General features: G+C 36.9%; 1 protein-coding gene across 1 annotated transcript in view; it reads left to right on the top strand.

Moving 5' to 3' along the window:
• Window positions 1-19360, top strand: part of rnf220.1 (ring finger protein 220, gene 1) — a 34202-nt gene extending 14842 nt beyond the window's left edge. The window contains 7 exon segments of the mRNA NM_001016196.2: window positions 123-219; window positions 496-582; window positions 785-840; window positions 2336-2414; window positions 12278-12386; window positions 13670-13744; window positions 17294-19360. Coding sequence (NP_001016196.1) covers window positions 123-219; window positions 496-582; window positions 785-840; window positions 2336-2414; window positions 12278-12386; window positions 13670-13744; window positions 17294-17365 — 575 coding nt within the window. The 3' untranslated portion in view covers window positions 17366-19360.
• The last annotated feature ends 1437 nt before the right edge of the window (window positions 19361-20797 follow it).

The following is a 20797-nucleotide window of genomic DNA, read 5'->3' as shown; positions in this document are numbered from 1 at the left end:
TCTCATTTTTGCAAGAATGCACTGATTTTTAGTTAATAAGCTGATATTCTTTCTTAGAAGGGCTTTTCAAAGAATATATGCTATATTCAGATTTGACCCATAACCTAATTGTGTTTACACAGGTTCTGGGTTTGTAATGTGTGGCAGCAAAGAAAATCATGATAGTGATGCTGATCTAGATGTTGATGGGGATGACACTCTGGAATACGGAAAGGCACAGTATCCTTTTATCTGAGTTCTGAGTATCTATGATCTCTCCAATGGTATGCCATTTCATGTAGTTTTTATTTTCATTGTAAACTTAATAATATTTTGCCTCTGTGTGAGAAACAAAAATATTTGCAGAATAAATTAATGGGAATTAACAGGAATTATCATGTGTAGCCCCAGATTTACGGTGTAATTGTAATGTTAATATACAGAGGGAAAAGACTATGAGGACTCTGGCCCAGATACAAAGCTTTTTAATATTTTCCTTAATAGTGTAATTTTTAGGTATACAGAAGCAGACATTATTCCATGCACAGGAGAGGAGCCTGGAGAAGCCAAAGAAAGAGAAGCTCTTCGGGGAGCAGTTTTAAAGTAAGAGAAGTTAAAGTTTCTGACTAAATGAGGGCCTGACCTGTAGTAGAGTTGTATATCCCAGATTTTGAATGTAATTTTACATCTGATTTCTGCAGTCATTTGTTCTTAAATATTAGTGCTTTGTGTAATTTACATTTTGTTTAAATACATAAATATTCTTAAAAATATATATATATTTTTTTCTTTTTATGTTTCTTAGTGGCGGAACACCAAGCACCCGGATAACAACAGAATTCTCTAAATGGGCCAGTGATGGTAGGTGCTTAACCGGGTGTAACAAAGCAACAGCCACAACATTTTAATAAACACTAGTGATATTCGCTAGTAATAACCACAGCTTACATATTGGGGCGTCGCTGTGATGTCCAGAAATCGACCGAAGTTTCCTCTCAAGACAACTTTGTGCGACTTTGGGACATCACAGCAACGCGTATGCCATCCCACCGGCGTTTTACATTCTAGGCGATGGCATTACGGGAGACTAGTCGTCCACGACTCCGAAGATTTGTCACAGGCCGACTAATCTCCCTGTGTGCAACTGCCCTTAAGTGTTAACCGCAACCTGTATTCCCTGCAACCTCTAGAGTTATTAGATGTTTATTAACTGAAAAGGTTTGGATTTTTTTTTTTTAATTTCATCTTCTTGGATGGTGCAAACTGCAGGTTGCAATAAAGCAAAAGAACCTAATTAATTTGCTTAAAAAAAACGAACCTTGGTTGTTAGTTAATCTTTTAACACTGGAATGATGAGAAAAAGTTGAGTATCTAACAGTTTTACACTGATATCAGGGCTCTGAGTGGAACACAGAGTTGTAAAATTATCATCTGACTTACCCCAAACAAATCTTCCTTCAAGTATGGGTGAAAAAGTAGGTCCCAAACATTATGTAAGTCTTTGGTATAGGCAGTGCTTTATATTAAAGGAGAACTAAAGCCTAACGAAGTTGGGCAGAAATGTTGTACATTATGTTTTGGGTTTATGTACCAGCCCAAGGCAGCTACAGCCCTTTAGCAGGGAAGATCTGTGCCTCCAAAGATGCCCCAGTAGCTCCCCATCTTCTTTTCTGCTGCTTCCCTGCACATGCTCTGTGCCGCTGTGAATTACATGAGCTTAGGGACTGACTCAAAATATACTGCATAAATAGAGTATAAATGTAACAGTAAAAATCTGATTCATTCAAATTACATGACAGATCTAAAACCAGGGCATTTGCATCAGAATTGAATTATCAGCCCTGTAGCATCAGTTTATATGACAGACAACCCTCATTTTCTACTTGATAACTTGCAACGACCCTAAGCTCCGCTTCTCAACAGCTGCTCAGAGCACACTGAGCATGTGCACTGTTCCAGGGGGAAGTGGGGACAGAATCCAAGATGGGGAGCTCCTGTGACCACTGTAACAACCTATATCATTACAACTATAGAGATACTGAAACTTTAAGCCAGTGCAGTCAGTTTATAATATAAAATATGGCATTTCTAGCCATATTAATTTTTAGGGTTTAGATCTTCTTTAATAAAAATATAACAATAAAAACCTACATTTTAGTTCTTTTAAAAATATGTATTCAAAGAACAAACTGTCAGTATCAAATTTGTTTAATAAATTTAAAAAAAAATTGGGGGTGTGAATATTTTTGCAAGGTGCTAAATGTATGTTGCTTAAGTCTAGTTTAAATCTTGTGCAGAGGTAGCAGCAAATTATTGCACGTAAAATATACTTAAATTCTTGACCTTTTGATTTTAGAAATGCCATCAACAAGTAATGGAGAGAGCAGTAAACAAGAAACAATGCAGAAAACATGCAAAAACAGTGACATCGAAAAGTAAGTACTGATTTTCTGTGTGTCTTTTTCCATCATATGAAGTTTGCATGTAGTAAACTGTGCCGCAATGTACACGTATAGGACCTATTATTTGGAATGCTTAATTTACGTAATTTGGACAACAGTATCTTAAATCTGATAAAAATTATTTAAGCATAAAAAACCCATTAGGATTAATTATTTAGATTTTTGTTTTCTGAAAGGAGTGGTTCACTTTTAAGTTAACTTTTAGTATGTTATAGAATGGGCAGTTCAAAGCAACTTTTCAATTGGTCTTTATTACTTATGTCTTATAGTTTACAAATGATTTGACTTTTTTTTTTTTTACTCAGTTTTCAAAGCTTATTTTTCTATCCTGGTCCTCTCCTATAATAAACCATTAAAACCAGTCTCTTTCAAACTAAATCCTGGTTACTAAGATAATTTGTACCATAGCAACCAGCTGCTAAAGCTCCAAATTGGAGAGCTGCTGAACAAAAAGTTAAATAATTAAAAAAACTACAAATAAAAAATGAAGACCAATTGCAAATTGTCTCAGAATATTACTCTTTACATTATACTAAAAGTTAACTCAAAGGTGAACAACCCCTTTAAAATGGATTCTCGGAGAGAGACAGCCTTTCCATAATTCAGAGCTTTCTGGTTAACAGATTTTTGAATGAGGGATCCCATACCATTGTTCTTTAAAGAAATACTTCTATCAGCAGTTTCCAGCTATTTTTTATGTAATGGGTCAGTCATTCGCCATACCATTTTGGAATGGTGACAAACACAAGTTTTAGGAATACACTGGCCAACTGGGGGCTATTTAAAAAAACAAAAAATCTGATGGGGTGGGGCTATAAAAATCTGTTATGGGTTACAGGCTCCTAGACCTCCATTTGCATAACTTTGAAGAAGATAATTTGAAACAAATTGTAATTAAGTTGCCATCTAACAATAGCCTCTGCTTGTAAGTCTCTCTGGGATTTGTAGTTAAACAGCAAATGGCTAGACAGACAATACAGTTAATGGAGAATGGTGACAGTTCAAGTCTGAAAATAAGGAAGTAGTCTGAGAAAGAATGCAGTGAGTAAGCTCTCTCTTCTTAAGATGATTTCCATTTGGTAAACAGATCGTGTTTGTGAGAAGGGGTACATTGCATCAAGGTCAAGTTCATAACATCAGCCTCTTTCATAGGGTGGAAGGGGTGGCAGAAGTGGATAAGGAATGCTCAGAATAGATATGACATAGACAAGATGAAACAGAAATTGTATTAATTTTTATATTTATTTGCAAAGAGACAGTATTATAATAATAATAATAAACAACAATTGCCTGCAGTACACAATAAAGCAGTAACGCTGTCCATAATCGTTTAGATCCTCTTGTTTATCCTGGTTACCAGACAAGCATGTTTGCCTTATTTGCCCAGTTAGGTGATGGTACCAATAAGTCTGATCCAGGCATTTTGCACCAGGCCAATGTAGATTATGTAATCCTAATGAGGCTAGGTCAAGGCCATGGCTCAATTTGGTCCTTGCTTAACAGGATTTTCTAGCCTGCCTGCCTGATATGTAGCTGGTGAAAATTGTTAAAAACACCACTTTGTTTTAGTGTTCCAAGAGTATTCGTCACTGAATGTATTACTTACTGAAACATGAACTGGACCAATCATCCAGTTTGGTAGTGGTATAATGTCATATGCATTCTGCTGTGTAATACAAAAGTATTAAAGAATAACTGTAACTAGATCCAAAAAAATAATATCTTTTGTATATACATATAAGAAACATTTACACATTATTGCCAGTGCAAATTCTGTTTCCTTCTCATATGAGTGCCTGTGTATTTCTATTCAGATGTGCACTCCTTTTGCCCTTGTTGCCAATTTTTTTTTTTTTTTTTTTTTGTCCTGACCATTTCATTTTACAACAACTAAGCCCTCAATCTCAAAGGGGATACTTACTATCCAAGCTTTCCCTGGAAGACTGGATTTTTAAGTAATGATTAGTTGTTCCCTCAATGTTTAATGCTTGCCTTGATATTTTGCCCCAGGTGTGAGTTTGTGTGAGTGTATCTGTTAGGCAAATTAATAACTTCACTTGCACCTTATGTGTATTTAAAAGAAAATGGTATGAGGAAGGAGGAGTGCTATATCTGCCTCCTAACCACTTCAGCACTAAGCTTTGATATATGGTAACCCAGCCCGGCAGACTAAATTGATTCATCTTGAGTTTCTGTTTCTTAATCTGCAGCTAAATTGGTTTCATTTTTCTTCTTCTCTTGTGATCTTGGCAGAAGAAGAGAGTTTGTGGGCTGGTCCCTGCACATCTCCATTTTTCAGAACTGTAATTTTCCATTGGTTACATTTCTGCTGTTGCTTATTGCTCGTTGTCTACCTACATAAGTTATTCAAAGTATTTACTTAAGCAGATGTGTACAGTTGGTTATCACCTGTGACATGTGGAATTTCCTTGACTGGTATAGGAATAATTAGAGCAATGTAATTTTTCAGCTCCTCCTCACTAACTGCAGCTTGACAGTCTACAGCTTATGGACCAGACTGTAGGAGACTCAGTCAGTGTAGTATAGGACTCTATTAGGTATGAAGCACATCTGGTCTTTGCATAGGGCAGATTTATCAACATTTTGGTTTTAAAAATTTTTGAAACCACACATAAAAGCTCTACGAACATCTAGCAATTTATTAAAGATCTTTATTGTAAAAACACAAACAAATTAAAATGAAGACATTTTTTTGCAGGAATCTACAAAAACCTCTAAAACCATGAATGAAATTAAGATTGTTACAATTTGCTTAGAAAAGTCCCTTTGTCTTTTTACATGGCATATTTTTACAGTTGCGCTTGTTAATGGTTTTAATGCATGATAAATGGCACACAAACAAACAAAATTTTAGCGCAATAAAAAACAAAAACACCCAATTCGCGGGCAAAAAAATGTTAGTAAATGGCCCCCTTAAATATGAACGTTAGTGAATAGCCAGAGGCTTTGGTATGCTCCTCAGTCTATTTTATTTAATCGTCACTGTGATCATGTACGATATTATATCTAATAAATACATTTTTTTTAGTTTTAGATGCATGCCAATACCTTTAAACCATTGTTCCTCACAAAGAGTGATAGCTGTGAATTGTTGGATATCTTTTAGCATGTATTCTCAATACTAAGCAGCAAGGTAACTAATTAAAGGTTACATTCGCTATTTTTAGATTTCTGTTAGTACTGTACTGAGCTTTCTCTAACCTGCACCTCTTGAATGCTTCCCCTACATTTACGTCTTATGGTGTTATGGAGCATGCATCTTGATTCTAAATTCCACTGTTCAATTTTGCTTCTTCAACTGTATAAGATTGCAGGCCAAGGAAAGTGTGTGGGGTGACTGGCCTACTAGGTCACTTACCATTTGTTTTCCTCAATTTTGTGTTGTCATAAATTCATTCCAGCTAGTTGTGGTTGATCACTTTATCTCCGTCAGGGCAGGGAGCTCTCTGCCCAGCATGATATATGACACAAAACATCTTTGCCAGCCTCTCCATGAATCACTCCAGCTGTTTGGTGTCAGCATGAAAGCAAACAGGACACCGGCTGTTGGAGTGTGGAGTGGGATAGGAAGAGACATGACGTATGAATGTTTATTTAATAATTCTCTAATATTTCCAGCCCCAGTGGGGTTGGACCTCCCGAAGCGGGAAGGGAGGGTGCAAAGAACTGTGGGTGGAACGAAAGACTCTAATCTGCTGAGGTGGGTCATCAATCAGAACGACAAGATCATTAATCAGGGCGAATAGATGCTGAGAAAAGAATCCTTCATGGATTATAGCTGCAGTTTGTGTTTTGCCATAAAACATTCTGTTCTCTACACCAAACATCCTAGAAAAAAAAAGTATGTGACAGGTGTGTTTAACAATAAATATAATATATATATATATATATATATATATATATATATATATATATATATAAAATCTCATAATATCAATATAAAAAAAAAAAGTGTGTGTGCAGAGTCCCTTTTATTAAAGGCACTTGTGTGTAGTTTCACTCTGTGCCACAGTCTTTCCTGCCTTCCATTCCAAATTGTGCACTGCCCGCCTGTTGACACAGGGGAACTAAATCATTTGTTTTCTAGACACCCAAAATGTACAGGGGTTTGAAGGTAATTAAGGAGGGAAAAGTTCAAAAGTAGCAAAATGTTCTTTCAGGTTACCAATTAATTTTTTTTCATCCCAATTGTGGCTTTTCGTCTTTGAGATCCAAAAAAAAAAAAATTAGTCCAACTGACTAATTGTTAGCCTATTCATAGAAGAAACTGTAGCTGTTTAGGTAGTAGCTTAAGATTCAACATTTTTTAAGACACCCTGAATAGATCAAGGAGCATCTTAAAAAGAGAATAAGTAATTCATACCAATATCTGGTCCTAATTGGCATTTAAAACTAGTACCTAAGGCTATAGGAAATACATGGAAAATTACACAATGGTGTCATAAGCTAAAACAGATGCACAGAAAATAATACATTACAGCTATATTGACAATTTGACAGCAAAGTTAGATATTAATTGGATAATGGAATACACTGAGAGCATCCTGTAGGTTTCTAGAATGCATTAAATAAAGCCTTGTATATTTCCTAAATGTCTAAAAATAAGAAAACCCCTGCCTTTAAAATATAGTGGACTTATTATGATTTATTTCAAAATAAATTGCATTGGTAATTTTCATCCCACTTGGCTATAAATTTTAAAGTCTTTGTAGGAATCCTGTAAATATATCTCTTGGCATATGTTCTTAAGAGCTATCCAAATGAAAATGCGTATGTTGTACAATTATGACTGAAAATCTTGGTGATTAACATCCAAAAAACTGACTAGACCATGAACATGGCACACTTTATACATCTTTTTCCAAACAGTAATGTAAGGGCTGACTGTGGAAAAAACATCTTTCCATTGGTTTTACTTCAACTGTAATTGCAACTTTATTTAACCTTGTTGGTCTGTCACTTAATTTTCCACCATTACCCGCCAAAGCTGTCAACACAACTTACACCTGTTAAATGTATTTTGTGTAGATAATTGTTTGAGCTAGCTGTATATCTTCAAATAGGTAACAAGGCAAAGCTAAATGTTCCAAAAACATACTCATTAACTGACTTCAGATTACATTTTCTCTGGCGTGTGTGTGTTAGGGAATGTAGACTTCTAAGTTCCACTGAGGCAGGGACTGATGTAATTTATCATTGTCTGTTAAACTTTAACATACTCTACCAAAAGCTAATAAACATTTGTTTTTTGCCTCATATTGTAACTTAGATCCTTCCAAAAAGGTTTTATGTCAAAAAGTACTTTAAATTCCTCTTAATGGAACATTGTACATTGCATTTTCATTACACACTAGGCTTGTATTTATTCTTTACCCCTCTTTCCCTTCTGAACTGTTGGTGCCCTCTCTCTTCTGCTCTCCATTGGCTGTTGATTGTTCTTTGAATGCTACCTACCTTCGTTAAATTTTATTTTTTTTGCTGCCATATTGCGCATTGTCTTCCTCTTCTAGTTTATGCCTACTACTTTCTCTTATTTCACTATTTGTCCCTCTGCCAACATTGTATCTTCATACTTGAGGCTTGGTAGGTCTAAGCTCTTGCTTATGTTGATGGGATCCAGTTTTGTTAGTGTGCATGTGTGGAGACATTACTATTTAGTATTTAGAAGAGTTTTCTGTAACCTAAGCAGACTCTATATTAGTATTTTGATTAAACTGTAGATAACTCAGAACCAACAGACATTATCAGTGTAAATTAATTAGTTACCTATTACGATTACCTTTGACGCTACTTTAGATATTTTTGTCACTATAAAAGGTTCCAAGATTTATAGTAATTTGTGCAATTTTATGCTCCGATTGCATCAAGTTTCAAAAGAGATCAGTAGTTTGACTCTCTCAGGGCAAATGAGAGCATTAGCTTCTCTGCAGTTGCATAAAAAAAGTAGGTTTTCCTGGGTCCTTATTCTGTTTTCTAGTGCAGACCTTAGTATTTTCCATTTGCACTCTAGCACCTTGCCAGCATTAAATGTAAAATATACCCTTTTTATTTTTTTTTATTTTTTTTACACGAGCTTATTCAGCTAAGCTTATGTAAGAAAGATGTATAAACTCTATCTGAACGTATAAAAATTAATACGTTTGTTTATTTACACAGAAATACTGGAAATACTGGAAATGGTGGCATTACAATGCAACTCCTTGCTTGTTCTGTTGGGTGGATTCTGGGATGCTGCTTTCCAGAGAATATGTGCACCACCCGCTATGGAAAGCAGAGTGACTTCAAGCCCCAGAATCCATCACTTCACAACGGTGGGAGGTGGGGTTGCATGGTGCTATGAGTCTAAGGTGCGTAGGGAAATTACAAGTATTATGGCCTTGTTTCAGTCTGTAGAATGAGGGATGTTTGTGAAAAAAGCAAGAAAAATGTGTACACATTTATTTTATTTTTTGACAGATCAGACTCTTTTCATGCACCTTTACTACATAATGAGCTCATGAAATAAGGGGTCTGTGATAAGTAGATGCATCGGTGCAACTGCTACCTTTTTTCCCACTTAAAATCTCTAAACTATTTTGTTGAGCACAATCTAGAGTCAATTAAGATTCTGTTCCTGCAAAATCAGAGATAATTTAATTAACAGAATTGCTAACAGTCCACAGGGACAGCAGGTCTGGAATAGCTTGAATTCATTTTGAGGAACAAAGAGGTGTCTGTGCAAACTTTTGACAAATGACCATGTATTTAAAGGAAAAAGAGGTTGAAGATATCTTTTGTCTTGTCAGGTTGAACGAGTAGGTAATGAGGCTAAAGAAAAAAGCCTTCAGGAAGCCATTCTTGTATTAAACTAAAATTCATTAATGTGTATTTTCCCCTAAAGTGTGCTAAATTTGAAAATATTTAAAGCAATAATATATCCACTTCTGTATTTCAATTTATTCTGCAATATATATTTGTTGTTTTCTGCCAAGAGGTACCAGATTATGTACAAGCTTGCATATCTGTCTAAAATCATTAGACAAAAGTCCATTGAATGTGGTCTTGTTAAATTATGGTTAACTTGTCCCCTATTAAATTTATATAAGACCACATTCAATGGACTTTTGTGTAATGATTTTATACAGAATATAGGTCTCTTACTAAAATGAGGTTAACCGAACAACACTCCGTAAAAGAGCTATGGAACACTAGGGCTTCATCATAAAAAAAGGCCAAAAGAAAAGAATATTTCTACACTTTAAGTTCTATTTTTTTAAACTAGAAATCTACAACCTCAGTTAAGGTATTAGGTCGTTATGTATGATACTAGTATAGAATCTATTATACAGAATACTTAGGACCATTTAAACATTAGGATTGTTTTGCCACTAATATGGATTTATGCTAGCTTAGTTAGGATCAAGCTACTGTTTTATTACAGAGAAAATGGAAATCATTTTTAAAAATTAGAATTATCTGCTTACAAAATGCTCTGTGGTAAATGGCATTGCCATAATTTATCACTTTCTGGATAACTGTTTCCAGATAAGGATTTCCACTGTATCACTAATTCTTTAGGGTCCGCATCTACTGTTTACCTTTAGAATATGGTCTATTACTACTACTTATATTGTGGTAATGCCGCTGATGAACTTGCAGATCACTTGTTTCTAATACTGAGCAGAAACCGAAGATTTGTAGATTACCTTCAGATACAAGACATGCAGGGTTAACGGGAATTCTGCATCTGTAACATTTAGTACTGATCCTCTCCCAGCAGGAGCTCTCTCGCCCAATTTGTACCTATATGTTCTAATCAGACAAACACTGGGCATGGGATTTTAAGGCTAGTTTCCAGGCAGCAGGGGGTGAAAGTAAGCGACAATGTAAAACATTTTCTCCCATCTAGGGGTCCTGGCTGTGCTTTTGATTAGCTGCAGATGAAGGCCACAAGAAGAACCTTACTCCCCTGATCTGAGAAGCCATCCCTCCGCTCCCCAGCTCCCTGCTCTTGTTAATAAATGTATATTTAACAATGTCTGGGAGCGTATGAAGTGATAATAACTAAATCAATACCTCTGCCATTGATTTGTCCAGGCTCCCTGCAGCGTGACGCAGTCAGCGGTGCGTTAATTTTCCAGCTAACTAGCGCCCTGATCTACAGTCCGGTTATTGATTGCCTGTTGTATCAGACAGGCTCTAAACTTTATTCCCTTCTATCTCCATTCTGCTGGCTTTTTATTCAGTTTTGTATCTTAAAATGTTTACTCATAATTTGCTGGGGAGGGGGGGGGGTTGTTTAATTTTAAAATTTCAGGCTTATTTACCATTAAATTAAAATTAGTAATACATTATTTCTTGTAGCTCATTTTATTATTTTTTTTTTTTCTCAGCATTTTTGCATTGTGTTTTTAGTGTGCAGACCTGATGAAAATTAAACCGGGCAAATAGATGATCAGTGGCTAAATATGAATAAAACAAAGGTTATAAAAAGAGAATTTTAATCTCATAGCATATGTGGCATATACTCTGCCCCCGATTGTGCCTCCTGTTATTGACTATACTGGAAATCCTCCACCTGACAGTGCAGGTGGATTTGGGTTCAAATATGGTAGAGTAGTTTGTGTGTGCCTTTAGCCTTTTGGTTGATGGTGAAGAGAGAAGATATAAATAGCTTTTTCTTTTTGGATCAATTATCTATAATGGGTTCACAAACCTATACTGACCTATCTATACACTCCCATACATAAACCATATATACCAACATCAATACTAACTGTACATTTTCGTATCATAATAGCCTTGGATACTATGATTATTCAAGAACTCATCCAGGCCCCTCTTAAAGGCATTAACAGAATCTGCCATTACCACATCTCTAGGAAGGGCATTCCCCAACCTCACTGCCCTCACTGTGAAAAACCACCTACGCTGTTTCAAATGGAAGCTCCGTTCCTCTAATCTACTATGTGATTTGATTCTAAAAAAAAAAAAGGTTGCTTTTTTCGGGCTGTATGCACATGGTATTTGTACCAGATGTTGCCCATCTTTTGCTGCCAGCTTTGGCATGGTTAGAGCTTTTCTACTACTTCTAAGTGGGAAGAAGTGACAGTGGGAAAAGGTATATTGACTGCTGCTGTTCTTCCTAAAACATCATGGCCCTTAAACACACATAAGCCAAAATGAATTGTGCACTTTTCATCTTGCTGTGTAATGGAACCGTATATCAGTATGACTAACACCTCTTTTGTTATCTGAAAACTTTGTGTAAAATTAAATTCGAACTATTTAAATTTCCCTCTAAAAAATACAGGGCTACAGTGGCATCTGGTTAGAAAAAGCCATTTACTGAAAAGTTGGCTTCACTTCAGTTAAAAGTGCAGTTTCCATTTATTTTCTCTGAGGATAAAAAAAAAAAAAACAAATTTGAGACCAATGTATTAAAAAGGTGTTTGTAACATTTCAGGTGCTGTTGTATGCATTTGCCATCAAGTGCCAGTCTCTTTTATATGTAGCCATATTTTGTTTTATGTGCCAGATGTGCCATTTTGGTAATATTTGGGATTTCGCATATGGTCCACGTGTGTTGTACTTATGTCTATAAATTGCTTGGTCAAAGTGTCCCAAACATCAGCCTATTTGGAGCATGGGAACATGCTTTTTAGTTGATACACAAATGATCTTGCTTATTGACATTTAGAATTTAGAATTTATTCTGCTAAAAGAAAAATTTTTAAATATGTGTATTTTAGAAAAGTATTTAAAATAAAAAACAATATTGTCTGTTTGGAGTTTCAAAACCTTTTCCTTAATGCTGATTGCTTCCTCATTCTTAGGATCACAGAAGAATCTGCAGTCACAACGTTTGAAGCACTAAAAGCACGTATCCGTGAGTTAGAAAGACAGCTCTCCCGAGGGGACCGCTACAAATGCCTCATTTGCATGGTGAGTGGCGTTAACAACTCAAGCAATCAATAAAGATGTGTCCTGATACAGTTTGTATGTTTTATGTTTGGCAGGGAATATTGTGAACAATCCTCTTAGCACATGCTGTAGAAGGTTGAACACTTGGAACTTTCCTGTGTATACTTAGTTTGGAATCGTATTGTATTGTATTGTATTGAATGTATGAAGTATGTATGGCCACTATCAATCAGTTCAACCTCTAGCAGCAAGCGAATTGCAGTATTCTCATTTCAGTAACCCTGTGCTTGCAAAGTAGAAGGAAGATAATTAAAACAGCCCTTTGTTTATCTGTGTACAATTATTTAGCAGTGACTATACCCTGAGCATATTGTGGGGTCCCTTTTATATAGCTCACAAAGTGTGTGTGATCTACTTGCAATACCTTATACCTTGTGGTGTTTTTCATAGATGCCCTCATGATTTTGTTCTTTTCTGCACTTTTTATTACTACAGATTTTGTATAAATTCCTCTGTTAGCTAAAATGTGATTTAGAAAGGGTGGATATATTATTATATTTTTCAATAAGTGTAGGCACATAAACTTGAAATAATAAAAATATCTATCTTACATGATCACATCTATGTGTTTTAGAATTTCACCTTTGTTAAGTGTGGGAAAATAGAGGTGTGAGCCAAAAAGCTGAAGTTTGGAGAAATAGTATGGATTTGCATATGATGTCATTGAGGAGCAAAGCTGAATGATATCAGTATTTTGTCCCAGGGGGCAGTGACATAATTGCCTCAAACTTTGTGGATATATGAGCCACAGTAGGCACATGTTTGAATTCACCATTCCCTCAGTGTTCTGGCTCCCTCCTATGGTAAATGTTATTTACGATATTCAGTGGTAAACATTTGTCTATTTTTGGCCAGATTTTATGCAGAATGACTAGTTTATGTGCCAGACTTTTTCAGAGGAATGTATTTGGAGAACTGTCATTTTATTTGCTCATTTTGTAAAGTACTTTTCACTTTTTGAACTGATTGATGCCTGCATTAAATTAGTTATGAATTTTTGCTTCACATGGTATAAGGGTAAACAGCCATGTTTCAGTCAGTTGGACAGTAACACAGGCATTTTAGGCAGTAAAACTCTTAGAGCATTCTGTTTATTCACCCTGAGCTAATTTAGAATGTCTTGCATATGCTTGCATTTAAACAAACACCAGGCTAAAATGATTTTCTTTTCTTTCAGAGGTTGTTCCAGCTGTTAATGCCATGTCCTGCTAACTGTACAATTAATTTTCTTCTCTTTTTGCCAGGATTCCTACACAATGCCCCTGACATCTATTCAGTGCTGGCATGTTCACTGTGAAGAATGCTGGCTACGCACTCTGGTAAGACTTTGTGCTGTTCAGCTGCTGGCTGGTACTTGACTTGAAACTGGGATGGAAGTTGGGGTAGTGGGGGGTTAGATGTGGATTTGCATTTTCAGGACTGTAACCATGGAAATATTTCACTTGTTCAATTCACTTCATCATGCTTTATAAAAGTTAGTTTTGCATGATAGGTTATCAACAGAATAGAGTCTATCAGCAGTTGTCCTAAAGATGCACTATGCCACGATAGGTGCCTCTCATAGCCAAGTACCCAAGAAATGTACATTATATATACATATGCAAGGTTTGCACTATTTGCTAGGTAACAGGGTGTTAGAGCAGGAAGTAACACACAAACATTTATTATTGTAATAATCCTAGAAATAAATGTGTATTATTTAAATGGGTTGTTCATCTTAAAATGAATAAATTATGGTGCAGACAATTGCAATTAGTCAAATTGATTTTGTTCAGCACAGAGGACTTTAGAATGGCAATCTAGAAAAGTGATGCTGCCTGCAGTGAGCTGGGGCTCCTCTTTACTTCCTCATCCGCCAATGTACCATGAACTGTCAGTATTGCTTTAAAATGTATTGCTTGTAATTGTATTGTCTGTAGGATACCCCTTATGTGGTAAAGCTTTTCAGATGAATGATGGCATAAGCATTTGGGTTTTTTGGATACCATTGTAAACAGCTCTACCAAGCATATGTTCTTGGACTTCTTACCTGCAATACAAATTGAACGAGGCAGGGTTTTTCGTTTTTTTTTTTTTTTTTTTGCTATTGGTGCAGCTGTTATGTTAATAGCACCGAATAAATGCACAAGGTTTGTTACTCAGTTAGGGCCCAGTCTGTGCAGGCGGAAATGTGTGCAGCAAACATTCTGTTCACTTTATATACATTTTCCAAAATGCAATATTCTGCTCCATAAAGTGATATATTTTTCCTCCACATAAATAACTGGCAGTTTATAGGTTAACAAGCTGTATTATGGTCAGGGGAATGAGAGAGTTCCAGCTAAGGATTAGAAACACATACACACATTAAGGGACTTGGCACTTGTGCTGGGAAACAATTAATAAGCATCCACTCATGTGTTCCACAAGCCTTCCTCTCCCTCCCCTCAGCCTTCAATTTATTAAACCAAGGGACTTTTTTTGCAGCGCTCCCTGTTTAAAGTCCTCCCTGCCTGAAATAGCTTGTTACTAATGTAACCATTAAAATGTAGCCTGAAGACAGCAATAAAAGACTTGGAACGCCTTGGTGCTTTTGTGTCTTGATCAAAGTCGATGTGTGTAATCTCGTTAAGTCTGGCCTTTACCCCTTCCACTAACTCTTCTACTCCCTCAACCCATTCTTTCCCTTAAATTTTACCTCTCGTTTTGTTTTACAGTATTTGCATACAACAGCTTGACTGCACCTTCATGTGATTGTAATGGATCCATTTCTAATTATCATAGCCGTTTCTCCTGAGATTTCTGTACTACTGAAGCACTATTTGTGTCTCATAAAGATATATATTTATAAATAAATAATAATAATAATAATATAGGTAGAGTGAGGGTTAAAGAATGTATAACTGCAATTACTATTGAAAGAACCATAGAGCAGTTAATGTGTGTGGTTAGTGTGAGCTGCACTGAATCATATTCCTGCGTGAGGAGGATGCATATAGTGAGATCAGCTAAAACAGAAGGCTCTGAAGGTTTTTTCCGCTCTGCAATAAACAATTTAGATTTTAATAGGCGTTGAGGGGAGGCACAGAATAGCGCACACAAGGAAAGTATTTTATAAGGAAGTGGATGAAAGAGGAAGAAAAGGGGCTTGCCCCACCCTAATCCCCCTCAAATAAAAGTAAAATGAGTAGAAATATACATAATAAGGCAGGTGCGAGTTATTGTAAACCAGTGTTATAATTCATGAGGGAAACATGGAGTCATTGCATCTGGCTGGTGTTGGTCCAGACTGAGCAGAAATCTGCTTTCTTCACTTAGGTTGTATTGGTGCATTCAGTCAGAAAACAAGGTTCCTGTCATCCTAGACTGCACATTTGCAGCCTTGTAAGCACTTTCCTCCTTTTGTGTTTGATGCCACATTGAGTTGTAAACTTCCTGTATCTCAGATTCTGGGAAGAGATTTTTTTTTTTTGTTTTTTAGAAAAGGGGTCTCTGGCATCTTTAGTCACCATTATAGGGAAAGCATGGCAGTCTATTTTTCATCCAAAGCAGACGCTTCCTCAAGTTTCCTCATGGATGAGATTAAGGAGGTCTCCGGTATTATCACAGGTCAAATGGATCAGCTTCTCTTCCCAAAGGACCTCTCTGACTGTAGTTGCCATCATCAACTACAACCAGTGGCTCGTGAGCAACATGTTGCTTCCCAACCCCTTGGATGTTGCTCCCAGTGGCCTCAAAGCAGGTTCTTATTTTTGAATTCCTGGGTTGGTTGCATAAAAACCAGTTGTACTGCCAAACAGAGCCTCATTTAGGCTACCAGTCCACACAGAAGCTACCAAATAGTCAATCACAGCCCTTATTTGGCAACCTCATGAACATTTTTCATGCTTGTGTTGCTCCCCAACTCCTCATGGGTAAGAGAGGTTGGGGATCCCTGATCTTTGCTGAGGCTATAAACAGTAGAAGACTATGGGTACCACTGGGAGTACTGCCACTTTTATGCAGTTGCAATTGTATCGGCAAAATGGCAGCCATTAGGGGCACTGAGCCACAACCAGTTTTCTTGGGTACCCAGAGTACACACAGTACAGCATGGCTGTCTGTGCAAGGTTCATTGTTCACCCTTTAAGGTACTAGGATTTTCCCCTTTGTAATTTTTTTCTTTTAAACCATATTTCACATGAAAATGTTTTTTTGTAAACCATGGTTTGTTTAACAGTTGTGGGGGGGGAATATATTTTTTTTAATCATATTGAGAGAACCGCATCAACTTGCCCATGTGATCCTCACCCCAGCAGCAATTTAGGCCAGGGAGAAGACTGGGAAGGTCCATACATGGGCAGATAAGCTACCCACTTGGTCTGAAGTTTAAATCTGCCTGTGTATGGCCACCTTACTTTGCAAATTAGGTCATGTTCTGCTTTTCCTGTAGCAGTCTAGTCAGGAAATTTAATATTCCGGGTGTATAAATTGCATTTTCAAAACTGCCATTCCAGTTGAGCTGTGAACTCACAATGTTAGTGTTATAAAATGGGATGCACCATATCCCAAATCCTAGCACTTTTTGTGGTATTTGAATTTACCTGACTCCTAAGTGTGTAGCAGAACTAGATTTCTCTGGGGGTTTTTTTGTTTTTTTTACACTGTATTGCCCTAACTTCAGGTACTGCTAATAATAAATCTGGCACTAAGAGTTCAGTTGGGATTTGACTGAATCCTGTATTGGGTGCATCCTTAGTCTGCTTTGTATTTATGAGATCCCATGAAATCTGTCATTGTGTGTTCTGGATTCTGTAGTAGCCTTACAGTTACAGTTACTCTTATGCAATTCTTGTTCACTGCTGAACTGCCATTAAACTTATTTATTGTATGTTTTTGTTTTATTTCAGGGAGCTAAGAAGCTCTGCCCACAGTGTAATACCATCACATCACCTGGCGACTTGAGACGTGTGTACTTGTGAAACAAATGTGAAAAGGGACAAACATTGCTCTGATGTCGTGGCAGCTCCCTCACATGTGATTCGTGGCCCTTCTCTGTCCGTAGAACATCTCTGTTTGGGAAACAGACTGAGAGATTGGGGCTGCCTTGTGAGAAAGGAAGAAGCTAAAGATACCAACCCTTTGAAAGCTAGGAGCAAAAGACCTTCCCTGGACTTGACTTCCCAGATAGGGAGAATTGAAGCAAGATTAAACTCATCCTGTGGCTTCCAGATGCTCAGAATGTCCTGTTAAATCCAGATAGTACTAATGGGGGGAACTAAATCATTCCCTTACTGATATACACAGACACTTGTATACATTTTCTTTATCTTCTGATTATCAGAGTTAAATGAATGAGTTTAAGGGGGAGCCAACATTCAATACCAGTCTGCTTTTGTTTACATGTCCTTTCCTTGCTCCATTCGTTTCACTACTTCAGCTGCCCAGGGTACACGTGAGAAGCCGGACACTGAGGCCTAGGAGGCCAGGAAATAGAGTGACAGAGCGGACAATACCTAGCTGCGTTTTATTCTTTTTTTCCCTTCCTTGTTTCTTCATGTGCTGTTTTTGTGATTTTTCAACTGTGTAGAGAGGCAGGGAAAAGAAGAAAACTAAAAGAAATGCGAAGCACATGTATTATAAATTATATGTTTACAATGTTGTGTATAAATTGAATAGACTCAAACCATTAAGTAATATCTTCATTTTGTGGGTGGGAGGGGTGAACTGAATGGTTATTTTTTTTCAGGGAATTTTTGTTTCTGTTTATCTAATGGTTCTAAAATGTTACCGTCTTAATTTATTCATTTTATCACATGACAAAGAAATGAAAGCAGGACAGCAGTTAACACATAGGACTCGCACAGATCTTGTCTTTTATTGTTACTAAAAGGCTTTTTTGACATCACCCTTCCAAAATGTACAGAACAATGGTCTTTGGGGCAATTAGTTAACTCCTTCAATGCTGGAGAGTGCTGCACATCCAATAATACTGAGCAGTGTCAGAATATTGACCCAAGTGTTAAGGTACTGGATGTCTTTAGCATTAGATTACACTCCCTACAGGCTCCTCATATCCACAACCCTGATGTTCCTTTTGGCCCTTCTCACAGTCTTTTTCTGCCATGTGGCTCCTCATATAAGAAATATGTTTTATAGACAAATTGTCATTGTCCAGTTGTGGCTAGTCAGTACTCTAAAGCCTTCTTTCACATCTGTAGACATTCCTTTTCTTATACTTGACATATTTACACCTAATGCAAGTTCACAACAAATTCATTCCTGCTGATTTTGTAGGAAAACAGATTTATTGTACTGTTGCCTTGTAGTGGGGTGGTACTTAACTGCCAAATTTTAAAGCGCAGTAAACACTGGTCAAGGAATTCAGCCAAAATTATTAAATAGCACTTGTAAATTTCTACAGCTTGTATAATCAGCATCACTAATACATATGCACACAAGTCATTTTGAACAGAAGATAAAATATAGCTGTATGTTACTGGACTAGTGGAGGAAACTCACACAATGTGAGAACATCAAACTGAGAACCACAGTGATCCAAGACAGAAATACTTTCCATGTGCTGCCATGGGCACCATCTACCCCCAGCCTTCACTGCCTGCCTATTCCTAGCCTTAATTCAAGGAGTAATACTTTTGTCATTTTATCAATTACTTCACTTATTTATTTTGCCAAGGGGCATCTTATAAAATACTGTTTTTGACTCAGACCTTGGTGCTGTATTAAAGGTCCATTTAACAGCAGATCAATGAAATGACAGGTGCATGTAAGTAAAAGCAGTTTTCTTAGGAAAGCAAATGTCCTCTGTGTATGGAAATTTCTGAAATTTAGGAAATACAACTTCTGCCCTTCTGTTATAAGGAAATCGGCATGAGTGGAATTCTATGCAGTGAAGGTATACAGAAATGTTGCTGAATGTTTAAAGGGATACTTCACATTAAAGTCAACTTTTAGTAGGTTATGGTCGTAGCAACTTTTTAATCAGTCTTCGTTTTTTAGTTATTTGCCGCCACCTTTCTGCCTTTTTCTAGCTTTCACCTGGGGGTCATTGACCCTGGCAGATGAAAATGATTACTCTGTGAGGCCGCAGTTTTGTTATTGTTGTTACTTTTTATTATCTATCTTTCTATTCAGGCCTCTCCTATTCATATTCCAGTATCTTATTCAAACCTTTACCTGGTTGTTAGGGTAAGTTATTCTCCATCAACCAAATAATTACTGAAATTCCAAGCTGAGAGGCTCTTGAATGAAAAGTTAAATAATGCAAACCTTAAAAGAAATAACGGTCAGTTGCAAAAATATTATTGTCTACATCAAACCAAAAGTTGAACTACACCTAGTAAGGTATGGACAAATCAAACTGTGAAGTTATTTTATACAAAAGGTGTTTTACATCAAACATCTTTATAGAGTTTAGCTTCATTTTGTTGTTCAGATGTTACACTGGCCATATGTGCAAGGATCCATTCCTTTGGTGAGATTGCCTGTCGAGTGGATATTTGCCTGATATTTCCACCTACTTTCTGGGCCAATGATCCGCTCATAACAGGCAGCAATGCAGGCCCATCAGGAAAGAATTGCATTAATGCACTGATGTGACCCAATTAGACTTTTTTTTTTTTTTTACTTTACCTGTCTGATATCTTATTGGGTAGGCATGTGGGGAGGGCCCAAACACAAGTAGATAAGCTGCCAATTCTGTCTAAAGGGGCTGAATTGGAAGCTTAGGTTTGCCCATGTATGGGCAGCTTGGTGGCTTTGTCATGCTTGCTATTAGTGAATAAGGAAATCAGACCCCCTGCAGTTCACATTAGCCTGCTACACACAGGTCTTTTGCGGACAACAGATTTATTTGCAAGATCCAGTGACCGCTAGTCAAGTCAGATGAAATCTCTATGGGTGTATGTTGTGCTGCATACATTCAGGGCTAAGTATATTCATTCACTGGAAATGCTAATCACTATTCAAAAATTACTAGTAGAAAATATTTTTAAGCAAAATGCTCACCTTAAAATTAGCTTTTAGTATGATGCTGATATTCCAAGACAGTTTGCAGACTTTAATGCAAGGGCAATGTGGGCACCTCAGTTGGCACTGGTAAACATGCAATGCCTTGAGGGGGGTTCTGTGAATATATTGCACAGAGGGAAGCTAAACATACCTACTAGGAATCAATGTTAATATGTAGAAAATGCTCCTGACATCTTTGCCTTTTTTAAAGACACAATTTTATAATTGATGCTAGAACAGTGTTAACAGCTGGGCAGTGGAGTGACAAGCAGCCTGCATAAGGAAGGCCCAGTGATTAGGAGTTCCTATCTGTATGCTTCATTTTATACCAACTTTTAGGAAATGGAAATGCATTGTTGGTCCCCCAAGGATATCATCAGATA

The sequence above is a fragment of the Xenopus tropicalis genome, chromosome 4, assembly GCF_000004195.4.
Source record: "Xenopus tropicalis strain Nigerian chromosome 4, UCB_Xtro_10.0, whole genome shotgun sequence".
NCBI lineage: Eukaryota > Metazoa > Chordata > Amphibia > Anura > Pipidae > Xenopus > Xenopus tropicalis.
This window is presented reverse-complemented; position numbering and strand designations above follow the sequence as displayed.